Below are 23466 nucleotides of genomic sequence, written 5' to 3' on the forward strand. Positions count from 1 at the left end.
CCTTTCATTTAAAAGAAACACCTAATGCAAAGTACAGTAGATAAGAAGATGTCAGGTACCTTTGAAAAATGCAAAGTCAGCCTAGTGGTTACAACAGAAAAATCAAAAGGAAAGAATACTACAAAGAGTAGTCAAAAAAGGTCATAAATGGAATAGACACATATTATTTAGGGCAATGATATGTACTTGGGATTGTATTCTGAGTGAAAAGAAAAATTACTGGAAGGTTTTGATTTAAATAACTTCTTTGAAAGACCATTATAGCAGTTTGGAAGTTTTGCTATAAGTCAGGTAAAAGATGATGGTAGTTTGATTCAACATTGCATCTGTGAAGGTAGTTAGAAGTGCTAGGATTCCAGAATAATTGTCAAAGTCAGAGCTAATAGAATGTCCTGACCAATTGTCATATGTGAAAGAAAGAAAGGAATCAATGAAGCTTCCAAGTTTTAAGTATGATCAATTATAAGTAAAATTATTTTTTTCATGTTTTTACTGTTCTACATTAGAATTACATTTTTATTTTATTAATAACTCATCCTAAGGCAAAAGTATTACCATTGAGATATTACAATCACAACTTATTTTGGGGAGTGAAGACATTGTTCCTATACTCTTTTTAATTTTAATTTTGAATAATTCACCACTTTATAATTATGAGACAAAGCTATATTTTAAAATGTCAGAAAAACTTAAAATTATATAATTATATTTTCCTTCTCATCTGAAAATATCACAATTGTTCAACATGGGGAATGCCCTTTTCATTTTAGCTTTTAGAACATGTGAATATATCTTGGTAAACCATGCAGTACATTTCTGCTGTGTTTTATTTTATTATTTCTAACATGCTTGGGAATGACTTATTTCAAGCAATCCTCTGTATAACTCTGGGAGACAGTAGGGATGGAAAGATTTTAAGAATTTGGAATTTCAGTGACTGTGGTTAACAGGAGAACTCCTTGCCTAGGTACAGCAAGGAGTTTGTATGCTTAGATTCAGCACCAACAGAAGAAGAAGAATGGGGAACTTTTAATGCCCTATAGTCACTCAAAATCAGAAAGTGTTCTATGCAAAGACCAAATCTATGACCTTGTCCTCATTGCCAATGCCTCAGACAATTGGGTTGTAAATCACTTTTTTGTTCATTAGGCTTCATTTCTTCACCAGAATCATCTTGTCATAAGTTATCCTTTATTTTCTTCAGAACTCTCATTTTTGTATTTTCTCATCTATGTCATTCTCATTTTTGATTTTCAGGAAGATCAATCACATCTTTGTTGGACTTCCTAGAAAGTATTAAAATTTGCTTGGATAAGAAACCTCAAAAATTATAAATGCCACCACCATTGGTAAACATGGAAATGCAAAAATAAACACACCACTATAAAACTCAACAAGGTGTGGTAGATACTTTTTTTTTTCTTTTGAATACCTGAAGATCTCAAAGAATGACTTTCCTTATTGTCAAGGGTCTGGTGGAAAATTTAACACCAGGTGTTAGTAATGTATGTATGTGAACCAGTACCCTTGACTTTGGTGTTATCTTTTAATCTTTAATCCAGCTGCTGCAAAGATCTGGTTCCCAAAAGTCACCTAGGGAAATATAAAGGCAATAATAACGTTACTGCAATATTTGCAGGAAAGTAATTTATAACAATTTTTTAACAGAGATAGAAATAAAGTCTTTTTTTAAAAAAATTGTTGTTTTGTTTTTGTAATCTAAAGAAAACTTCAGCATTTTTGACAATACTGGACAGTTATGGGGATGGCAGGGGAAGGAAAGCAAAGTCATTTGAGGAAGTAAAAGGCATTTATCTGCTACGGAGGAAGAAATTTTAATGGATGTACAGAATCGTTTTTAAGAAGCGCAGACAAATGCAAAATGTCATTATTAAGTAATATCATTAAAGAGACCGTTCTTTCTCACTACTGACTCCTCTGAATCATCTTAGGGTTCCCTGACTTCCCATGTCTGCCCTCCAGCAGTGACGCCCCTTCTCCCAATCATTGTCAGGAGTTTAAGTGGCATCTTCAAAAAGAAGCTTATTAGCTACCTGCTCCCCCAGCTTCTCTCTGAGTGACACACCACCCACGCCTCCCTGAACAGCTCTCCTCCTTCCACAGCTCCGGAGGGAATCTGAAGACCTAGAAAGGGAACCCAAAGCTACCTTTGCCTGTACCCTGAGACCAAGAAGAGGATCCTAGTTCACCCACTAAATTGAGCCCAGGCGAGTCTGCCGCCCCCCGCGGCGCGCTGCAGGAGTAGGAGCCAGCCCTGCGCTGCGCTTCCAGCTGCGTCTGCCCGAGCGCGGCACGTGCTCCCGGCGCTGGCGCGAGAGAGCGAGCGCCACCACCGCGGGTCCCGCATCCCTTCTGCCGGCTGCCACCACTGCCTCCATCGCTGCCACTAGCGCTCCAGCAGCAGCCAAGGCCGCTACGAAAGCGCAGGAAGCTTGCAAGGAGCTGTTGGCTGGGGGCGCAAGGCTCCGGGAGCGCACCTGGTAAGCACAGCGCGATTTTTCTTTCTCTCAGCTGTAGAGTTACCAGAGATGTAGGATGCCGCCGGAGCCCCTCCCCCAGTGCAGAGATCGAGAGCAATCAGGAAAGGGGCGGGAGCTTGGGCTAAAGGGACCCAGAAGGGCAGGTGGTGGGCAGGTGGAGGACTGGCGGAGCTAGGGACGCTGTGAGGTCCTGTAAGTTTAGTAAAGTCACCCTACAAGGACATGTGCCCTGTGAACCAGAAATGAATTTTGACTCAAGAGCCCAGGCTACCGCGGTGTCCCTCCAATGGGAGGTTTATGAAAATAATTTTGTTTTTATTTGCATAAGAGAGATTCAGGTGGGCTCATTTCCATAGAAAAATGAACTAAAAAAAATCAGAGAAGGGGGGGGGGAACTGAGCCAAAGGAGGCGTTTGCACATTTTCCCCTCTCTCTCTCTCTGTCTCTGTCTCTGTCTCTCTCTCTCTCTCTCTCTCTCTCTCTCTCTCTCTCTCATGCCGATACATGTGCACAGAAGGCATGCATTTACCAAGGGAGGGGGCTTCTCTCTCTTTGAAGCCATTAGATGTTTGAAGGCTAGTCGAAGGACTTGCTGATGCTTCACCCCGAAAAGAGGCAGCAAAGGAGGGACATGGTTGGATGTGAATACCAGTGTTACATTTCTAAAATGACACTTCCATGACTACAATAGCAGGAAGGAGAGGTTTTCTAGAACTATGGGCCATTTTAAGGGATACACCTGCAACTCTGGACCTCTAAACTCAAGTTCATGTCACCTCTATGGGGTTAGGAAGACATCTTTACTCTCAATTCCCTTATAGAACTTTAGCAAAGGATAATGACAGAGAGGGACATGAAAGAAAGAGGGAAGAGAAGGAAGCTGAATATAACTGAATGGGCTGCTGGGGTGGTAGAAGGAGAAAAGCCTGCCAGTAAGATGTGGCATCATGGTGTTCATTCAGACCCCAGTCCCCCAGCAGTCCCAGGGATGTTCTATAGGGAAATGTGTGACCTTGAGCAAATCTTTTAACCTTCGTATAGTCAGTTTCTCCATCTACAAAATGTAGAGGTTATTCCACATTTCTGGACACTGAGGTCTCATGTAATAATGGCTTTGATTATATGGGTTTGAAGACCTGCATACAAAACAGGGAGACTATCCAGAAAACATGGATAAAGGAAAGCTTCAAGGTGTTATTATTCAAATTAGTAAAGGCATTTGCAAGATACTGGCTGTATTGTTGCATGTTGAGAGATCTGTGGAAATGAGTGAGGACAATCAGACACTTAGCTTGCTGCCAAAGGAACCTGAAGTTTTGAGATTTGTTTGAGGAGATTCAGATCCACAGAGCCTAGCCACATGCTTTTTAAATGTGGCAGTTGAAGAAGACACTTTGATGACAAGCTGTGAGAAATTTTGAATTTGAATACTTGGGAAATTATCTAAAATTAATTCTGACACAAGGAAAATGACATCCCAGTTTAAAGGTTAGGTATTTGGGGTGGCAAGAAGAAGGGTTCAAAGTGGGATGTGAGTATATTTTGTTCTGGGAAGAGGATTTAAGGAGGGAGAGGGCCATGGAAAGTCCTCCTAGGACATGGGTTTCTATACTCCTTGGACATATCTGGCACCTACAGTGTCCTTGACACTTCTTGCACTTGACTGAAGAGGGTACAAGTATCTTTATTCCTTCAATAAGGGCTTATTCTTAGAATTTAGGAATTTGCATGCCAGTTTCTGAAAAGGGGAACATGTGAAAATTCAACTCCTGGTGGGGAGGGGGTTTGCCTTCAGCTCCCCCACCAAGTGAGCATCTGGCGCAGAGCTAGTCTACCCATCCAGATTCGCCCAGGAGGCTGTGTTCCTAAAGGAACTCACTGTGCCACTTGGTGGCACCAAAAAGTTACGCAGAGAACTCTGTTCTCTATAAATACAAACTACCACCCCTCCCTCCTCCGCTCTCTCCCCTTCCCCCCCCTTTCTTGGTAGCGGGAAGATTGCTGCACACAACGCCCTCAGCTTGGCTGTTCTGCGCGCGCTGAGCACAAGGGATGAGCTTGAGATCATCTTGGGGTGGGGAGGGGGGGAGCCCAGCACTGGAAAGGCCGGCTCTACCCCGCTGACCCCCACCGCCCAACTTTACAGGGGGCTAGATATACCGCGTCTCACTGTCCGCTGCCTGGCCGACAGGGGGTAAGCTTGCTAAGTGTCTTTTTGCCCAAGTGTCCCCTGGCCTGAGAAGGATTTAGGAGCTATTAGCTTGCTAAATAGCTCACAGTTTGGTTTGGGGGAGGGGGACATGGATGGAGTGGGAACGGCCAGAGCCCATAAGGTTCATGTCTGCTCCATTTGCGGACAGTCTTGGTAAACCTGTTGGTGGAAAGGGAGCAAGCAATGGGATAAAGGAGGGAAGAGCTGCAAACGTTGAGACAGGGATTCTGCATGCCTTCGGACTAGAATCCCAGCTCTCAAGGAAAGGGGCAATGCAGATGGACTCCCCCAACCACCTAAGGGCTAGAAATTGAGAAAAGCAAAGGTAGAGAGGGAAAGGAAGGAGAATCCTTTCTCTATAAATCCGGTCACAGCCGCTCTGTGGCGCTTGCTGCAGAAAGAGGGGGACAGCGGGTGGTGCTGAAAGCACATCTCTTTCACTCTGGCTAGAGTGCCTTGCTCTGAACACCATTCTGAACCCTCCCGCTTTTTCTACTCCCACGGATGCATCTTTCTCTTCCCTTTAGACACAAAGCTTACTAATTCGTCAGCATCATAAGCGGCATGTGGTGAAGAGAGCCTAGACTACAGAGACCTGTAAAGAGTACCCAGGGCAGGCCCAGGAGTGCAAAGGCTAGCTGGTGGCCTGAGCCTAACCTACTCTTGGGACCTCTCAGAAGAAAGTGATAGGTTCCCCTGGAGGGTTCTTCCACCTGCTGCTGGAATTCCAGTTGTTCAGGATTCTATCCTGAGTGGCTACCGGTTCAGGGGAATTTGAGAAGAGTATAACCAGTGCTGGACTTATTTAGACACATCTTGGTACCACCTCAGCTGATCTGTAAGCTTGAGTAGCCAGGCAGATTTGCTGTCACTTTACTTTTTGAAAAGAAATTGACACAGGCCAGTGGAATGCAGCTTCTCATTTCTGCCTATTTCTATATTCTCTGCATTGGATTTTATGGTTTGGAGTTCCTCAGGACTGACATAGAGATGATCTATATTCCTACAATGGGCTGCTGTGGGATTATAACAGCCTAGGGAGCATTGCTTTGGTCTAAATGCATCCCCTTTTCTCTAGTGAGGTATAAAAATGTTTTCTGCAGAAGTTCTGAGTTATCTGATATTTTATTGGGAATTTTGAAGTGTTCAGGTATACTTCCTGTTAAGTGTGCCTTGTGCTATTTTCTTCATTAAGTGCAGGCAACTTTCTCCTTTAATTTCTATGTTATTTCTGTGTAATTACACATTTAAGGATCATTTGTGTTTATGTTACAGATGTCTGTATACATTTTAAAGAGCCATTGGTTTAGGCATTTTAAATACTGCTTCCTGAACTCATCAGGTTAGTAAGGTACACTTCATCAAATCTGCAGCCTTCTCTGGCAGAAACATTTTCAGTACTCTGGACAGAGCTTTTAAAGTTTCTTAGGCAAAGAATGCACCTTAATCACTTTCTAAATAACCACCTCTCTTAAGGGGAAAAAAAAAATCCTTGGTTATTTACACTCTGCATGAGAATGTATACAATCTAGATGTTTTAATTGTATCCCCTAGAGTTTTGTGTTGTCAAAAGGCCATGTTTTGCCTGTGGCTTATATACTTAAGAAGAAACCAAACTCTTAAATGTTCATTTATGAAAAGACATGCTGAAATTGTTTTGAGAAGGAAGAGTATTTGAATAATCCAATAACTCACTTCCTTCCATAGGTAGATACAAAATTCTTCCATTATTTTGTAACACACATTCTGGACAGTATGGCAAACACCCATGGGGAAGCTGAGAAGTTCACTTGTAGATAACATGTCCACACAGGCTGTCCATACTTTGAAAATACTTGTGTAACCTCATACCACTTTCTGTTTTTCTCTGATTGGAAAACATTGAAATGTTTTACATTTTTAAAGACATTTTCTAATACAGTCATTGGTCTCACTAATAATTTATCTCTTGTTTATTTTTGTGACTAAATGATTTTTATAATTCTTATTTTGCTTTTCTTCAAAACATATTGAATAGTTTATAGGACTGATTCTATATCATCTCTAAAAGAATGGTCAGAAAATTTAGATAAGAAAGCTTAATTAAATGACAATAAACAATATACCTATTTTATCCCAGACTTTGTATCCTCATGGGCTAAATATACATACCTAAATATACTCCCTCATATATTTTGCTGTGGGATTAATATATAGTATAATGTAAAGTACCATATTTATCTGTATTATTTAAATTCACATGTAGATAGGTCAAACAAATTTATAAAACAGGAACTTTCTTTTGATATATGTGAATATATGTGGCATATGCTAAATTAATTTAGCTTGAAGTTTGTGTATTCTGAAGATATAAAGGAGAAACATTCCAGTTTAGAAATTCGTGATACTATTCCTATTCAGAAATTAGTTCCCAAATACCATTTAGTTGCCATGTCAGTCAGCAAGTGGAGTTTAGGAGACATAATAAGATATGAGCATCCAAAGAAATATTTTTATTTCACATTTTTATAACCCAATAAAAGAAAGTTTGAGTTTTTATTATGCAATTTCCACTATATATAAATGAAATAATATATTTTTTCATGTTTCATTATCTCAGTTGTTTAAAAGTATTTTAATATAATATTACGTCTCAGGCTTATTCTTATTTCATTTCACAGAGAGGAGGAAAAAAATCCACATTTTAGCAGTCCTAATTTTGTTTGAATTATATGTACCTTTGGCCAGAAGGAGTACCGAGCAAAATCTTGGTGTAAATTCATACTTTCTGTAATAACTATGATTTATTAAGCACATTAGGCACCAGGCTCAGTACTAGATATATTATTTTATTTAATCCACGTATGGCAATACATGGCATTATTTATTTTTATTTTCCTGTTGAGAAAACTGACTTCTTTTCTCCATCATCACAGAAACAAGAAAATGAGAAAAAACAATAATATAATTAAATGCAAATATAAATAAATATACTATGCATAATAAATCTGGATATTTATTATAAATTTTATACAGATAAGTAAATAGTTAGATATCATTTGTTTGGAACTTGAACTCATGCTGTTTTCATAATACCAGAAAATTGTAATCTGTGATATAGCTAAACATTACAGAATTCTTTCACTGTGGTTTTCAGTGAGTGTGGTATAAATGCAGGGGCAGACTGCAAACTCTCACACCAGAATGCCTGAATGTGAATCTCAGCCTTGTGGCTATCTGTGTGACCTTGGCAAGGTGCTTTAATGGCTATAACTCAGTTTCCTTATTTTTAAATGAGGAACAGATTATAATTATATTAGTACCATTGATGAATTAATTACACAAATTAAGTAAAGTGCCTGACCTGAAGTGGACAGTATATAAATACTAATTATGACTCTTAAACCTATACAGTCCTATGGATACAATGTTTCCTGGGTAACTATATTACCAAATTTAATCCTCACAACAACCCTAGGAATTGCATTTTGTTTTTATTGTGTGAACTTCACACCAAAAGGTGAGGATAAGAGAGATAAAATAGCTTGTCCAATGTCCCACAGCTTGTAACATGACAAGGCAGTTATTTAAATCCAGGATCATCTGATTCCCAAACTCAAACCCATAACTGTAATATTGACCTGAAACTTGGACATGTATCTAATTTTTAAAAAATTCTATCAATTTCTGGTCAGCAGCACCTTCTTCTTCCATAAGGGGAATGTGTGAACATTTATTTTTCTCATAAATCTAAGGATATTTAAACATAAGCATGCAGATATTTGGAGACAACCAGAAATCAAAATGGTATATATCTGATCTCTTAGTATGTATTTTATGTATATGTGATTCAGTTGGTCTTGTAAGATATCAGAATTAAGAAGAATTCTCTGATAATTAATTGTCACAATAACTCTGATTTTAAACTTTTGAGCAAAAGTGTTCTGAGGAAAGAAAAGCTTATAATCCCAATGACACAGTGGGTACTATAGTAATAATATTCATTTAAATTTATTTTGCAGGAATAATGAAAATATTTTAAAGATATGAATTTGCTTTAAAAATACTCCAATGTTGCCTTAAATGTACCATAATGTAGTGGAATTCCTTAAAGACACAGAAGTAAATAACATAATATTAATACTCATTTAAACCAAAAATGAAATTCAATAATAAACAAATGTGCAAATTAGTATATAAGGTTATTTTGTTATTATTATCTTGTGAAAAGTTAACAAAGCTTTGCATTTCATATTAAAAGCAGCCTTTAAAATTGGGAAGTACATAATAGGATATTCTCATCACATTCATTTATTTTAACTTATGGATACTTAGAACTATGTTTATTTAATGGAAGGCAATATCATCCTGTACTGTTAGCTTAGTTTGTGTTTCTCAAACTGAAACTGCAACAAGATAATATAGAAATAACAAAATAAAGAAGGCAAGCCTATTCCAACTTATATTCTTTAGTATTATTTTGAAGATTCAGGTAAAATCTATATGGAACGAATGTATCCCAATGATTTTCTCTTTTTTCTTCTGTGTATTTATTTTTTATTTTTATTTGTTCTTTTTAGTTATACATAACATTAGAGTCTATTTTGACACATTTATACAAACAGAGTACATCTTATTCTAATTAGGATACAATTTGCTTTTAGTTGAACTCCTTGATGATTATGTGGACCTTTCTAGAATAATTTTCATGTAAATCACTGACTTTCATCTGAGAGTGATTTTGATACTGCACAGGATATTTGGCAATATCTCAGGGCATATTTCATTTATTACAAATAAGAGGTGGTGCTACTAGTCCATTGGTCCAGTAGACAGAGACCAGGGATGTGGCTAAACATCCTACAAGGGACAGAACAACAGGCCTTCACACACACACACACACACACACACACATACACACACACAAAAGCTATTTATCTAGTCCTAAATGTCATTAGTGTTGTGGTTGAGAAACCTTGATTCAGTGATACCAGAAAATAGAGTTATCTGTATTAACTTGATTTGTTTGCATGGTTTGACTTTAATTGTTGGCATTACATAAAAATTTAATGGAAAGCAAAATCTCCAGAATATTGTGCAAACAATACATAAAGTTCAAATAACCAATCCATTTGGTCCTTTGGAAGGCATTATCTCTAACTGTGTAAAGTTTGGGCCTGAGAGTCAGAGACAGTTGGAGTAATATCCACATTCTTTCATTTACTATAGGTGTGAGACTTTTGATAAGATTTTCACCTCTGAACCCTAATTTCTAGAGTTACTAATATAGGTAGAAATCATGGCTTCTTTACAAGGTTGCAAGGCTTATGTTAAATAGCACAAAGCCAGTACTTTATAAATATTAACTGTAATAATTAAATAGATATCAAGTCATAGAAATGTAAAACCACCTGGCAATTGGTAATCTAATAGGAGCAATAATGTTTTGCAGTCTTTAGAGGTATGCCATAAATAATAAGAGCAGCTGAAACTGCAAAATGGATAGAACTCTAAAATCCCTGCTTGATAATTAAATTGAGACTAGTTAAAAATATTGGATGGTATTATTTTTATTGCTTTTCTACAGAAGGCTGTTTCGGGTCTTCATGGACTACTAAACCTCTTATTTAAATGATTTACGGTGATTTAGTGAGCTTTATTCTACTGCTAGCACTTTTTAACTAATGCATAAAATTATAGATTTCATCTTTGTATAATACCATGTGACCTATTCTTTGTTTACAAGATCACAGATGTGTGCTTGACATAGTGATGACAATGAAGCTTTCCTTACACTATAAGGGTTGCAGTATCTTTGCATCTCATAGTGCCTCTTATCTGTCGTATGCACTTGTTTTCTGAAAAATATATCATAGGGATGAGGCTATTCCTCAGGCAGAAGGAATCATGTTCCTGTTGATGTCCTGAGCTGTGCGATTTGCTTGTGTGAGGATTAAGTTATATAAGAGGCATCTGTGCTAGAAAGATGGCTAGTGTTTCAGAAGATTGTTGAAAATAAAAGACAATGCGAGCTATGATTCTGATGCAATGTAGTTTGCATTGTAAGTAAAAGTCTACCCACAAATATCCCTTTTTCATATTCATTTAGGATATACTTTCATACACATGGTTACCTGAGGAAAAATACTTTTATTGCATATTAAATACATGCCTATTTATTTCTCTGTTGAGATAGTTATTAATGATAATATAATATGAACCCATTTATAATATTGAATGAAGAATACTTGTGCTTCTGAAAATACTCCTTGAACTAACATACCCTATAAGTTGAATTTTCCATACAGATATTAATTTCAAGTGAATTAAAAGTCTCCATATTATTAGACTGTAAGTCCAATACAAAATTGAAGGCTTTCTTTGAGTAATTATATGAGGTATTGCTTCCCATTATCTATAGAACAAACCTACAATTTTTTCTATCAACCTATCACCTTGCCAATAAGAGCTATAACCTAAAGAAACTACTTATTATTTTTCAAACTTATTTTATTTCCTGATGTATAAAAAATTTCTCACAGTGTCTTCTTTTTCCCAAAGGGGTTAGGGAGGGACTGAGAGTGAGATCAACAATGAAAAAAGGGTCTGTATCTGAAAATTAAGTATTATTTTTCATTTTCTTTTCTTTTCCCTGAGCCCTTTTAAAAGAATAAGTGAATCTTGTGGTGAAAGGAGAAATGATAACACACATAAATTTGTATAGAAGCAAGGAAAAGCAGGTTCTCATGGAAAGAACATTTGGTAGTGCCTAGAAATGGTGGGGTTAAAGAGAAAGGTCTTTGAATGTTGTGGACACTATCTTTTAAAATCTAAATGGACAAATTATACAATGGAAAAGCATTTGTATACCCCCCAAAATAAATGTGTGGATATTTGGGCTATGGAAACACTTTAAAAAGTAAGTACAACATTGTTTATGATAATAAGAAAATCTGCAAACAACCTTAATATCTAACAATAATGATTATTTAAGTGCATTTTGGTACACTCATATAATTGAATAGTATGCAACTTTTAAAAAGAAATGTGAACCTTGATTCGGCTGCTTACTTGTTTGAGAATCTTGGCTAAACCACTGTCTCTCTCTGAGCCTTAGATCCATCATCTGTAAAATGTGCATAAAATATTTACTATGTAGTTTGTATTAAAATTAGGTAACATTTTGTGTGAAGCAAAGTGCCTATCACATGGCAATATCTCTCTCTGTGTATATATGTATGTGTGTGTGTGTGTGTGTGTATAGATAGATAGATCAAACCTAGGACCTAGTATCTACTGGGAAAGTGCTCTACCACTGAGATACATACACTTCAGACCTATCTGTATAGTTTAATTATTGTTATCATTAACTCTATTGTCAAAGGAACTTATAGGAAAGATCTTTATATTACATAGGGAATAATCAAAATTGATTGTTAGAGAACCTTGATATTAGAATTCCATTTAAATAAAAATATATAAAATATTGTAAGCTTAGAATATTATATAAGACAGGATATCAAGTTGTACAATATGATTACAAATGGATTTTGAGAATTTTTTAGATTCTAATATCAGTTCTGCTACAAATAATTTAATCTCTATGGGTCTCAATTAACTTGAATCAACTCCAGGGCCTTTATAGTTCAATGATGTTACTTTCCTAATATCTTAGAAAGCTGTGGGGAATATGCAGTTATTCTCTATGATTTTATCAGTCCCTACTTCTCTTTTAGAGGTCTGCTGTCATCTGAACCCATTGGATAGAGGAAGTTACATTACATAAACTTTTCATCTTTCTAGGTAGGGAAGGGGTACTATACTGGAACCTCAGGCAGATAGTTCAAGAGAAAGCCAATTGGAGGCAATTAATTTACTATTTTGTGCATTCAGCAAGATTTATTGAACATTTAATTTTGTGAGAGGATCATAGCAAGTGCTGCGTATGGCACACATTTAACATTTGACAGTCTTAAAATCAGTTGTAGGAGAAATTAAATGTATAAGTAACCATAATATTAACTTAGTAATAACTACTATATGAAAGTATGTGTCAAGAATGCTGTATGAGCACAGATAATGTAGCAAATTCTTCAAGGTAAGAAATCAGGGAAGATTTCCAGAATAGAACTATTTTAAAATATTATCTCATTCAATTCTCATTAAAACTCTTTGAGGTTGTTATCAATCTCATTCCAATTACTAATGAAGTCATGAGGCTCAGAGATGTGGAGTACCCAATGTCACAAAGCCAGGATTCAAACTTGAAACTCAGATCAGCTAGACTCTAAGCCTTCACTCTCAACAACTATGACATTGATAAAAGGGCTTATCAAGAGTCAGGACAAGCAAGAACAAAGCCATTGGAATAATTCAGTATATACTTTGTATAGGAGACTAATTTAACTTCACTAGTAGACTCCTAAACAGGAGCAGATGGAGGGTAGGTAGCATCACCAGAAAGATTGGGGCAGACACTTGGAAGGCAGATCCTTAAGTCTCAAACTTAAAAAAAAATAAAATTTGGAAAACACAGATTAAGTGAAAGGAAACAATAAGAATAAATGTTAGTATACAGACTTAAGTCTATGTATGCCAATATACTCATTCATATTTCTTGTGAACATTGAACTATTCTTCTTTTACTTCTGTTTAATATAATGAGAACAATTCTTATTTTATTGCCCACTCCACTCATACACACTTCACAAGACAAAGTTTCTGTTTCAAAACTTATTCAGTCTCCTTTGATAGTTTCTCCTTATCTCTGGCAATTTAGAAGTTGAAATTCTTTGGAATGCAGTCTATGAGACTAGTTTCTTTTCTCTTTTCTCTTTTCACTTCCCAGGTGATTTTATCAACTTTTATAATTTAAAAAAATCTATCTATATACTTATGTCTCCTGCATTTTTCATCTCCAATTTCAAATTCTCCGGAATTTCACCACTTATTCCATATTTCTTCTTGAATTTCCACTCAGTATTTAAAGCTTAATTTATAAAAACTGAACGTCTTTGTCTCCATCCAAATCTTTTCCACCGTGCTGTTCACTTCAGAGTGATACAATTCTTCATATCCTGCCTCCATGGCTGAAAATGTCAGCATTTTTATTGACACTTTTCTTGCTCTCACATTACAAGTCAGATCTGACAGCAAACCTTTGTACTTTGCCTTCCAAATACAGTCAGAATCCTATTAGTGACCCCTTCACTTGTACCACCATCTCCCCAATCCAACCATTGTCATCTCTCTCACCTGACAATGTCTTGGATTCCTAATTGCTCCCTCAGTGTCTGCTTTTGTGTTCTTGTTCTTGTTAAAATGTTAGGCAGAGTGTAACACTCCTCTGTTGAAAACCCTTCACAAAAACCATTCTCATGCAATGTTAAATGCCAACGTCTTTTAAAGTCAAGGCAGTCTCAGCATCATCACTCTATGTCACAGACTGCACGGCTGCCTCTCCCCACAATTACAGTCACTGCCAGCATACGAGCCTCTTTGCTATTCTTTTAACACACTAGGCATAAATCTTGCAGACTTTGTCTTTGCTTTTACTATTACCTGGAATGTTCTTTCCTAGATATTTGCATGATTCACTTCTTTTTTCCCTTTAGGTCTTTATTCAAATGTTACTTTTTCAGTTTATAGTTTGGCCACACTATTTAAGGTTTTCTATATCTCTACCACTTTCTATCTTGTTTCATAGTCTAACTTTTCCCTCTTTCATGATTAATATTCTTTAGTATAGTTTATTTGCTTACCTTGTTATTCTCCAGTCACACCCCTTAGATTTTTGTGCACTCCTTGAGAGTATGAACTTACGTCTACTTTGTCCATAAGTGAATCCTAAGTCAAAAATTAAAAAATAGTCACTCAGTAAGCATTTATTGAACAAATGAGTGATGTTTATAGATCTCATGTATCCTCTACTAGTTTATTTTAAATTTATCCTATATTAATTTTTAGTACTTTGATAGCACACGGAATGATTTGCTAATAGCCTTATAATAATCTGAGTTGTAGCATATTTCTGTCATATTTTTATATTATAATTTATTCTAAAATATCCCTTTCTAGGTGTCTGGATTTCATAATGTGGTAGTGGATGAGAGGACAATATAAATAAGCTTTTAGTAAATACCTATGCAAATTTCTATCTTCTGTCTTCTTTTTTGGGATACTCTTTACTCTCTAGATTCCAAGGCAACACCTGTAATTTCTGTATGGAGTTCAAATTGGTTGGCCCTGCTCTTCATTTTTATTTATATATTTATTTATTTTTGGTACTATAGATTGGGGATAGAACCCAGGGAAGCTTTACCACTGAGGTACAATCTTAGCTCTTTTTTTTTTTTTTTTTTTTTTTTTTTGAGAGAGGGCCTTACTAAGTTGCCCAGGGTTACCTTGAACTTGCAATTGTTCCACCTCAGCTTCCTGAGTCTCTGGGGTTACAGGTGTGTCTCACAATGCTGAACTTATTTGCATCAGTTTTTGTTAATATCTGTATTATAGGAAGGGGTGGTGAGAAAACAAAAGATAGTGAAAATAGTATCATTTTGTTCAACAGGCATAGACACTTCTAGCTTTATTTCTTGCTAAGTAATTGGCAAGTTTTTAACTTATTAAAACCTATTGCACCATTTACTAAATAGACATAATAAAATGATACCTACATCTTGGGGGATCTTTGACATCTGTATGACACAAATGGACAGAGGGACATAGCTGTTGTGTCCAGTTGTCCTGATGTACAGTGCATGTAGAATATATCTGACAAGTAATCCAGATGCATTTCTTGTGCAATATAGAAGCCTCCCTGTATGTCTATGAATGTGAAGTGCTTAGAACATTCTCTCCTGGTTTCCCAGATATGATATGCTTTTTCACACCTTACTTTTTGGGTTGCCATTTTCCTGAGCCGGTTTTTCCAAAACTATCCCCCCACCCCCATCCTTTTTCTCCAGATGATTGTATGCATTCCTAAGATTTTACGTATTGGTTGCCTTTGATTTACATCTCAAACCAAACACTCTCATCTGAGTCTCCCCCTTAATAATACTTTCCTATTTGATTTCTGTACCAGTATAGCTCAAAATTATGCCAAGTTTAACATGTTAAAAAGAAACAGTTAATTTTCTTCTTTCTTACAAGTTCATATGCCAGTCTATCACAACTCTTTTAATGGACTCAAATGCACTAGTTTCTTGGACTAGAAGCCTAGGAGTGACCCTAGTTCCTCTCTAAATCTTATTACCCATATCTAGTTCATCAGCAAGTACAGTGAATTTTACTTGGAAAAATATATTTAACTCTGTCCAGTTTCCTCAGTTTGTACTGTCATCAATCATAGTCAATTCACTATCATTCCTTACTAGATTATTATAAATGTCTCCTAATCAGATTTCTTCAATTCATTATCCAGAATAACAGAAAACCAGAATAACTCTAAAATTGAATTGTGTTTATCATTTGCTTACATATCTTCAATAGCTTTTCATTGCAACTGACATTAAAACTCTCTATAAGAGCCTAGAAGATCCTATGCAGTCTAGTTCTTTCTTGTTTTTCCAACTTCATTTTATACCACAATTCCTCCAATTCTTTGTGTTTTAACTATATTTTTCATAGGGATAGCTCCTTTTTCTCATCAGTTTTAGGCTGAATTTATCCCTTTGAATACCTTCATAAGGCCCATAATTATAGAGAACATGCATATCTTGTTCACTTTTGATATTCAATTCCCAGTAGGGATTCACAACATAAGCGTGCCATGAATACTTGTTAAAAGAGTTAATAAATAAATGGCTGGAGCATGAAAGACAATGACCATCACTATCCAGGCAATGATCATTACTATCCATACCCAATAGATCTTTGCTGAATGAGTTAAATAATTTAGCATATATAAGCAAGGCAGTCTTTCAGTGACACTCTCTCTCTCTCTCTCTCTCTCTCTCTATATATATATATATATATATATATATAAATACATACATATATACACACACACATACATATAGTCACTGAAAGACATACAAACACGTATATATATATATATATATATATATATATATATATATTATACACATGTACACACATACAGTTTCTCAATGTGTAGGGTTTTCCTAAAACAACTGTACCTAATATAATGCTTGGGATTCTTATTTCAGCTTCATAAATTTAATGGGTTGCTTCTGGTCCCATATCATTGTGATATTCTTGCATAAGAAATGCGTGCTATTTTGTTATTTTGTCTACTAATTCTTAATATAATGAGAGACTGTGCTTTCATTCTCTTTATTTTTTATTTTTTGCATTCAATATAGTTCACATGACCACAAGAATTAGCATTGTTTTTCAGGTTTTTGGTCCAAGGAGAGTGAAAGGGATATTTGAAAATATTCAGATAACTTCCCAGTGAGAACATTAACATCATTCTTTGTTCCTTTTCCTCTTGTCTAAAATGCCAACTTTTATACCAAAAATTAATTTTTCTATATATTGCCAAGCACCTCATTATTCGGGAACATCTAGTTATTAATGATTTTTTTTTATTTTAGCATTTGGCACTATACTCAGGGAGCGCTTCTCTGTTGCCATAGGATACAGTTGAAGGAAACAGTGAAAATGAGGGTAGGAGTAATTAGAAACATGATTCAAGTTACATTCATCTTGTGTCTGGCTGAAATTTCTTAGGATTTGATGAATTTTGAAACCATTAGTATTCTTGTATAGGCATGGAGATTAAAAAAAAATTCCTGAAAAATCATTATTACCTGTTTTAAGAGATACTGCTTAGGGAGTTAGTCATTTTAAAACAACTTAAGATCATTGACTAATATAGATGATAACATACCGAACTAAGTCTCTTACCCAAACCCTTTAACTAAATAAAATCATTAATCTGTCAGTTCTCTTTTACAAATTATACTAGACTTTGCTGTAGGAAGCATGAGGCAAAAATCTCCTTCTTCTCAAGAATTCAAACTGAAATAGATGGCTGTGTTCATAGATATACTGTATCCCTTTGAAGGATAGTTACAAATGTGCACACTTCCAACCTTTTGAGCCTTAGCAATGTGGAAATTTTTTTCTGGATCAGAGCTGGAGGACTGATTACTGTGAATTTTATTACAAGACTCTGTAATTACTTTGAAGATTCTCTAGAGGACCAGTTGGGTTGCCAGAGAATTTCTGTTCTTAACACCTAACCACAGAATGCCCTTGGAAATTTAATAGCAAAAAGATCATGTTTTGAATATCTATAGTCCTATTCAATTTACAAAGTATTTGCATAGTTGATATCTCATGTGAATCCCCATAAGGGTAGTCTAGCACATATTATCCCCATTTTTCAGATAAGGTAATTCTGGTACTGGGAATTTGAACAATTTTCTTATAATTTTTAAATAGCAGAACTGGGATTTGAACCTATATATGCTTTTCTCCAAAAATTGGTGCTCATGCAACCATTATTTGCTGCCTATTTGGAGGGCATTTTGATTTGTAATATACCAACCTTCTTTTTCTCCCCCACAGTTCATATAACTTGAATTATCTGCCTCTCCTTACTCATATTTGTTATATCTTACATGTGAATTAGACAAATAACTCATTTTTTTCCTGGAAAGATCAGTCCATTATTTTCCATTGAATTTAGACAAGAAATAATCAGGTTTTAATTTTAATTGGTTTATTTCATTTATTTATCAATTTAAGTGGTTCTGGGAATGGAACTCAGGGCCTTCACATGGTAGGGAAGTGCTCTACCAGTGAGCTATATCCCCAGCTCTTTAAATATAACTATTAATAATATAATTACAATAGTATAGAATAATTAATTTACGCTCAGTGCTGAAAAATTTTAAAGAAATATGAAGCCTAATGAGCATTAAAATAAAAAAATTAACCATAATTCCATCATCCAGAGATCAACAATGTTTAATACTTCGGGATGCATTCTTCCTAGAATTTTCTGTTCAAAACAGTTTTTCTACTAGGATGCTCTCCCTTTCTCACCTCTGCATGAGAGTAAAGTTTTGCCTGCTACATGTCATATTTTTGTGCAAGATGAACAAAGAAAAATTTTAATCTAAGCAAGGAAGAACCAAGAAGCTATGTCATCTATTTCATGAAATCACAAAGGAAACAGACAAGTCAGAAATAGTTTGTAATTATTTTGTTGTTGTTACCCATATCATCAAATTCCCTCTCTCCACTAGCATCATTAGAACTTCCCAAAACTAGTTGTGCTTATGTTGTTAAAAACCCATGTTCTTTTCTTTCAGGTTTTGAAGACCATGATCACATGGATGCATCTAACTAAATGCTACCTGGGGACATGGTGGTTTTTTAGAGAACACATCTAAATTGCTAACTAATTCCTTGGTGTACCACTCAACATAGGACATCATTTGATTTTCACTATCAGAACCAGATTTTCTCCACCATGTTATCTTTATTAGCTTGAACTCCTTCCCTAAAATGGTCCTTCTGTTGATCCTGTCAGTCCTGCTTTTGAAAGAAGATGTCCGTGGGAGCGCACAGTCCAGTGAGAGGAGGGTGGTGGCTCACATGCCAGGTGACATCATTATTGGAGCTCTTTTTTCTGTCCACCACCAGCCTACTGTGGACAAAGTTCATGAGAGGAAGTGTGGGGCAGTCCGTGAACAGTATGGCATCCAGAGAGTGGAGGCCATGCTACATACCTTGGAAAGAATCAATTCAGACCCCACACTCTTGCCCAACATCACTCTTGGCTGTGAAATAAGGGATTCCTGCTGGCATTCAGCTGTGGCCCTAGAGCAGAGCATTGAGTTTATAAGAGATTCCCTCATTTCTTCAGAAGAGGAGGAGGGCTTGGTACGCTGTGTGGATGGCTCTTCCTCTTCTTTCCGCTCCAAGAAGCCTATAGTAGGGGTCATTGGGCCTGGCTCCAGTTCTGTGGCCATTCAAGTCCAGAACTTGCTCCAGCTTTTCAACATACCTCAGATTGCTTACTCAGCAACAAGCATGGATCTGAGTGATAAGACTTTGTTCAAGTACTTCATGAGGGTTGTGCCTTCTGATGCCCAGCAGGCACGAGCCATGGTGGACATAGTGAAGAGATACAACTGGACATATGTGTCAGCGGTACACACAGAAGGTAAGTTCTTTTCCATGCATGAAATATGTCTTCTGATGCATTCACCAACTTCCCTCTTAAAATTTCAGGTTTTGGAAGGCTAACTATTCCTTATTATTTTGGACATTGTGAATTGCTTCAATTATGCTAGTATGATTCAAAGGGACTGAATGGAAGATATCTAGAGAAACATTCATATTAGTTAATGTAATTAAGTAAATTACATGGTTATGTGGCCATAAATTATTTTAATTTGCATTATATCATTTCTACTTTTGCTATAAATAATATTTGCTGTAAAAATATAAAAAAATATTTGATATTATTAGATGTTTTTAAGTTTTATAGATTTTCATTGAACATCTCACATATTTAATATAAAGTTGCTCCTACTGCCAATTTTATCTTATATAGAGAGGTAGATATGAATGCATATAGGAATGACCATAGCCAGTTCCAGTCCAAGCATATTATAGAAATTACCAAACAGTTTAGTCTTACATCTGTTTTTTTCAATAGAGTTCATGGTCAAACTAAAATGAAGATAAGAATGAATTAATTTCATCCTTGTATAGAACATACTTGGAAAGTATGATTCTTAACAATTCAACACAAGTTTGCTTTGAAAATTATTACTTCTTTATATTGAAAGAAGTGTGAGTTAGGAAAATATCTAATAATATTTATAATATATTAATATATTATTAATGTATTATTACATTTATAATAACAAGTAGCTTGTTGTTGCTTATAGTAATTTAAAAATGCTTTGGAATACTATTAGTCCTTCAGTAAGGCTGTTTTGGATAGGTTTGCTTTAACTTATTGGGGTTAAGTGACTGAAATGGTGAGAATCACTTGTTATTTCACACACTTTCCTGGACAAAAAGAGGCATATATTAAGCAATATAATATCTTGAAGAGTGTACAGCACATTTTTATAAATAGTTAAATGATTGTGAAGATTAGTTAAGATTTTAAAAATTCCCGTGATCACATATTATTGTGGCCCAAACAATCCAATCCTATAAAACTTGATGTTACATTATTAACAAATTAGTGAAATGATCTCAGTCAGTTTAACTTTAGAGGTTACAGAAAATGATCAATCAGATATAGCAGATTTTCATTATCAAGTGGCATATTATCATGAATTAATTTAATTCATGATATAGAACTGCATAAATATACAATGGAATTCTATACAGATTGAAACATTACCTCTGGAAATTTTCATATAAATAGAGAATAAATTTGAGGTTGATATAGAGAGATTTTGAGCAACGAGTAAATATTTGGACTAGGACAATTTAGATTATTTCTCCTTTGCTGGGAAAATTTTCTCATTTTATTCTGATCATTTTACTTTAGAAAATCAAACCCAGACCCTAGGAAAGTACACTACCTTTTAGTCACTCCTTGGCCCCTCCTTTTTTTCCTAATACTAAGATTTTTCTTATAAACTATTCTTTTATTTGATTTTCACAACCATCTGGTGATATAGAGAATCCAGAAATTTTATAACCATTTTATTTATTTTTATTGATCTACTTAGTTGCACATAACATTAGAATATATTTTGACATATTCATACACGCATAGAATATATTTTACAAATATAAATATTCTAGGAGTTTAAAAATTTATCCAATATATAACTAATAGTAATATTGGAGATAGGGACAGAGGTCATAGCTACAGACTTCTCAATCAGTGTATTATCATAATTTAATAGAATTCTATAGAGTCATACTCTAAGGATACATTTGTGTAACACAAATTTGTTAAACACAAATATATGCAAGTCCTGCTGATAGTTTTGTGAAGGACAGCTCCATGTTTTATATATCACAGTCTTCAATGGGCTTGCAATCTGGCAAAGGGTATGAAGCACGCATGAATAATTATATGAGCATAATTCAAGGTGACAATTGCAAATAAGTCTCTAAAGTAAATTGACAGGGAAAAATTACCTTCTGTCTGTGGTGATGGGGGTCATGGTTATCTTAGAGGAATTTGATAGTTAAATCTTAACTGGAAGAATACTGACAATTGTTGAAAATTAAGAAAGATTGCATTTCAGCTAAGGACATGAGGAAATATGAGAAGGTGAGAACTTCCTTCTAGCTTCAGAAGAGAAAGTTTGGTCACCATATGGGAGAAGCCAATCTGAGATTGTGCTCCAAGTGAGACTCAGAGCTCCCAGTGAAACTCAGAATCAGGGTCATTGACTTTTACTTATTTAAACTGGTATCTTGATCTTAATGTGCAACAATAGTAATTGAATTGTAATTGAATAGTAATAAATTATGATGCATTAACACATTATTATGTAGCAATTAAAATGAATGGGGAGCTCCATAGAAAATTAAATAATACTAGTGATTTCCAAGATTATTTTGTGAAAACAACTAGATGTGGTTCTGTGCATATGATATTTCTACTTGCTTAAAAAAGTTTTTACACAAAGCATTCAATGGCATATTCATAGAATTGCTCACAGAAATGAGTAAAACAACTATTTGTCTTTCTGAGAGGAAATATAAGTAGTTAGGGAATATGATAGAATGGGAGAGATTTACTTTTCATCTGTAACTTTTACATACATGTGTTCAAAGTTGTGTGTTACATGCATAATTTTTACCGACCATCTTTTGATGTGGTGTGTTACTTGCATAAATTTCCTATTGTAATATATCACTTATAAGAAAATACTCTGAGGGTAAAATTAAGACAAATGAAATTGCATTGCCAAAATTCAAGAAAATTACTATGGTGACACCATACCAGCAGGATTCAGGAGAGAATAAAATTTAGAACTGAGCATTCAAAAATAAGAAGAAACACTCTGGATTATTGCTTTATGTGACTATGTTAAGACATATTTGTTTTGTTTTGATTCCAAGCAAATGTGTGATAATGGAGTTATATGGTTTAGGACTTGTAGTTTATCAATATGAATGGCATGGTAGAAATTTTCACAAGGCAAAATTCACCTCCAGGATCTGAAAAGTCCTTGAGTCAAATGAGATACAGCCCTGTTGGATTCTGTGGAAGCTCTCCAAGGATATGCCTGGTTTTCTGTTGCTTGGCCCTTCAAAAATCCTCGGTGTGATCTTATATAAACTGAAAATGCCAGTTCTTACTTTAGCTTCTCTCTCTGGCTTGCTTAGGTTAATTCTCCGTAGTCACAGAACAATCAGTCCTGTACCTTGTACTTTATTTTTATGTTCTTATAATTATGCTCTTTTGCTTTTCCTTTTTGAAAAGTATAAAAATTTCCAAACACTTTCACATAAGCCATCATGTTGTATGAAAAGATACGGTCCTATTTTCAAAAATATCTACCCCAAATTGCCCATTTATTTTGTACTTCAACCTGACAGTACTATGTCACTCAATCATGACAGCTACCACAGATATTTCTTCAAGAAAGTGTATGCTGGCCCAGAAATCCAGAGGAGAACACTGGAGACCTGAGTTTCAGCTTTAATATTAATCCACTAAACTTGGACTCCCGTGTTTTATGAATTTTATAGTCTGAGGGAATGACTATTTATTGTGGCTTATTGTATGAAACAGAAATTATGCTTAGAACTTCCAGGCAAAGAGATTCATAGTACAAAACAAAACAAAGAAAACAGGTTTTT

General features: G+C 35.3%; 1 protein-coding gene across 3 annotated transcripts in view; it reads left to right on the plus strand.

The window, feature by feature from the left end:
- The first annotated feature begins 2249 nt into the window (after positions 1 to 2249).
- The window catches only part of Grm5 (glutamate metabotropic receptor 5), a 464549-nt gene continuing 443332 nt past the window's right edge, over positions 2250 to 23466 (plus strand). Inside the window, exons 1-2 of one of the 3 annotated variants that reach the window (XM_046439401.2) lie at positions 2250 to 2501; positions 18981 to 19837. In XM_046439401.2, the coding sequence (XP_046295357.1) occupies positions 19177 to 19837 (661 nt within the window). In that variant the 5' untranslated portion in view covers positions 2250 to 2501; positions 18981 to 19176. Of the gene's footprint in view, positions 2502 to 4521; positions 4696 to 18980; positions 19838 to 23466 lie in introns of those variants that run through there. The other 2 variants (XM_046439400.2, XM_058577374.1) reach the window with 2 other exon arrangements.

This window comes from Marmota monax, unplaced genomic scaffold (genome assembly GCF_021218885.2).
Source record: "Marmota monax isolate L192 unplaced genomic scaffold, Marmota_monax_Labrador192_F-V1.1 WCK01_AAM20220418_F8-fsc00096, whole genome shotgun sequence".
In the NCBI taxonomy this organism is placed as follows: Eukaryota; Metazoa; Chordata; class Mammalia; order Rodentia; family Sciuridae; genus Marmota; species Marmota monax.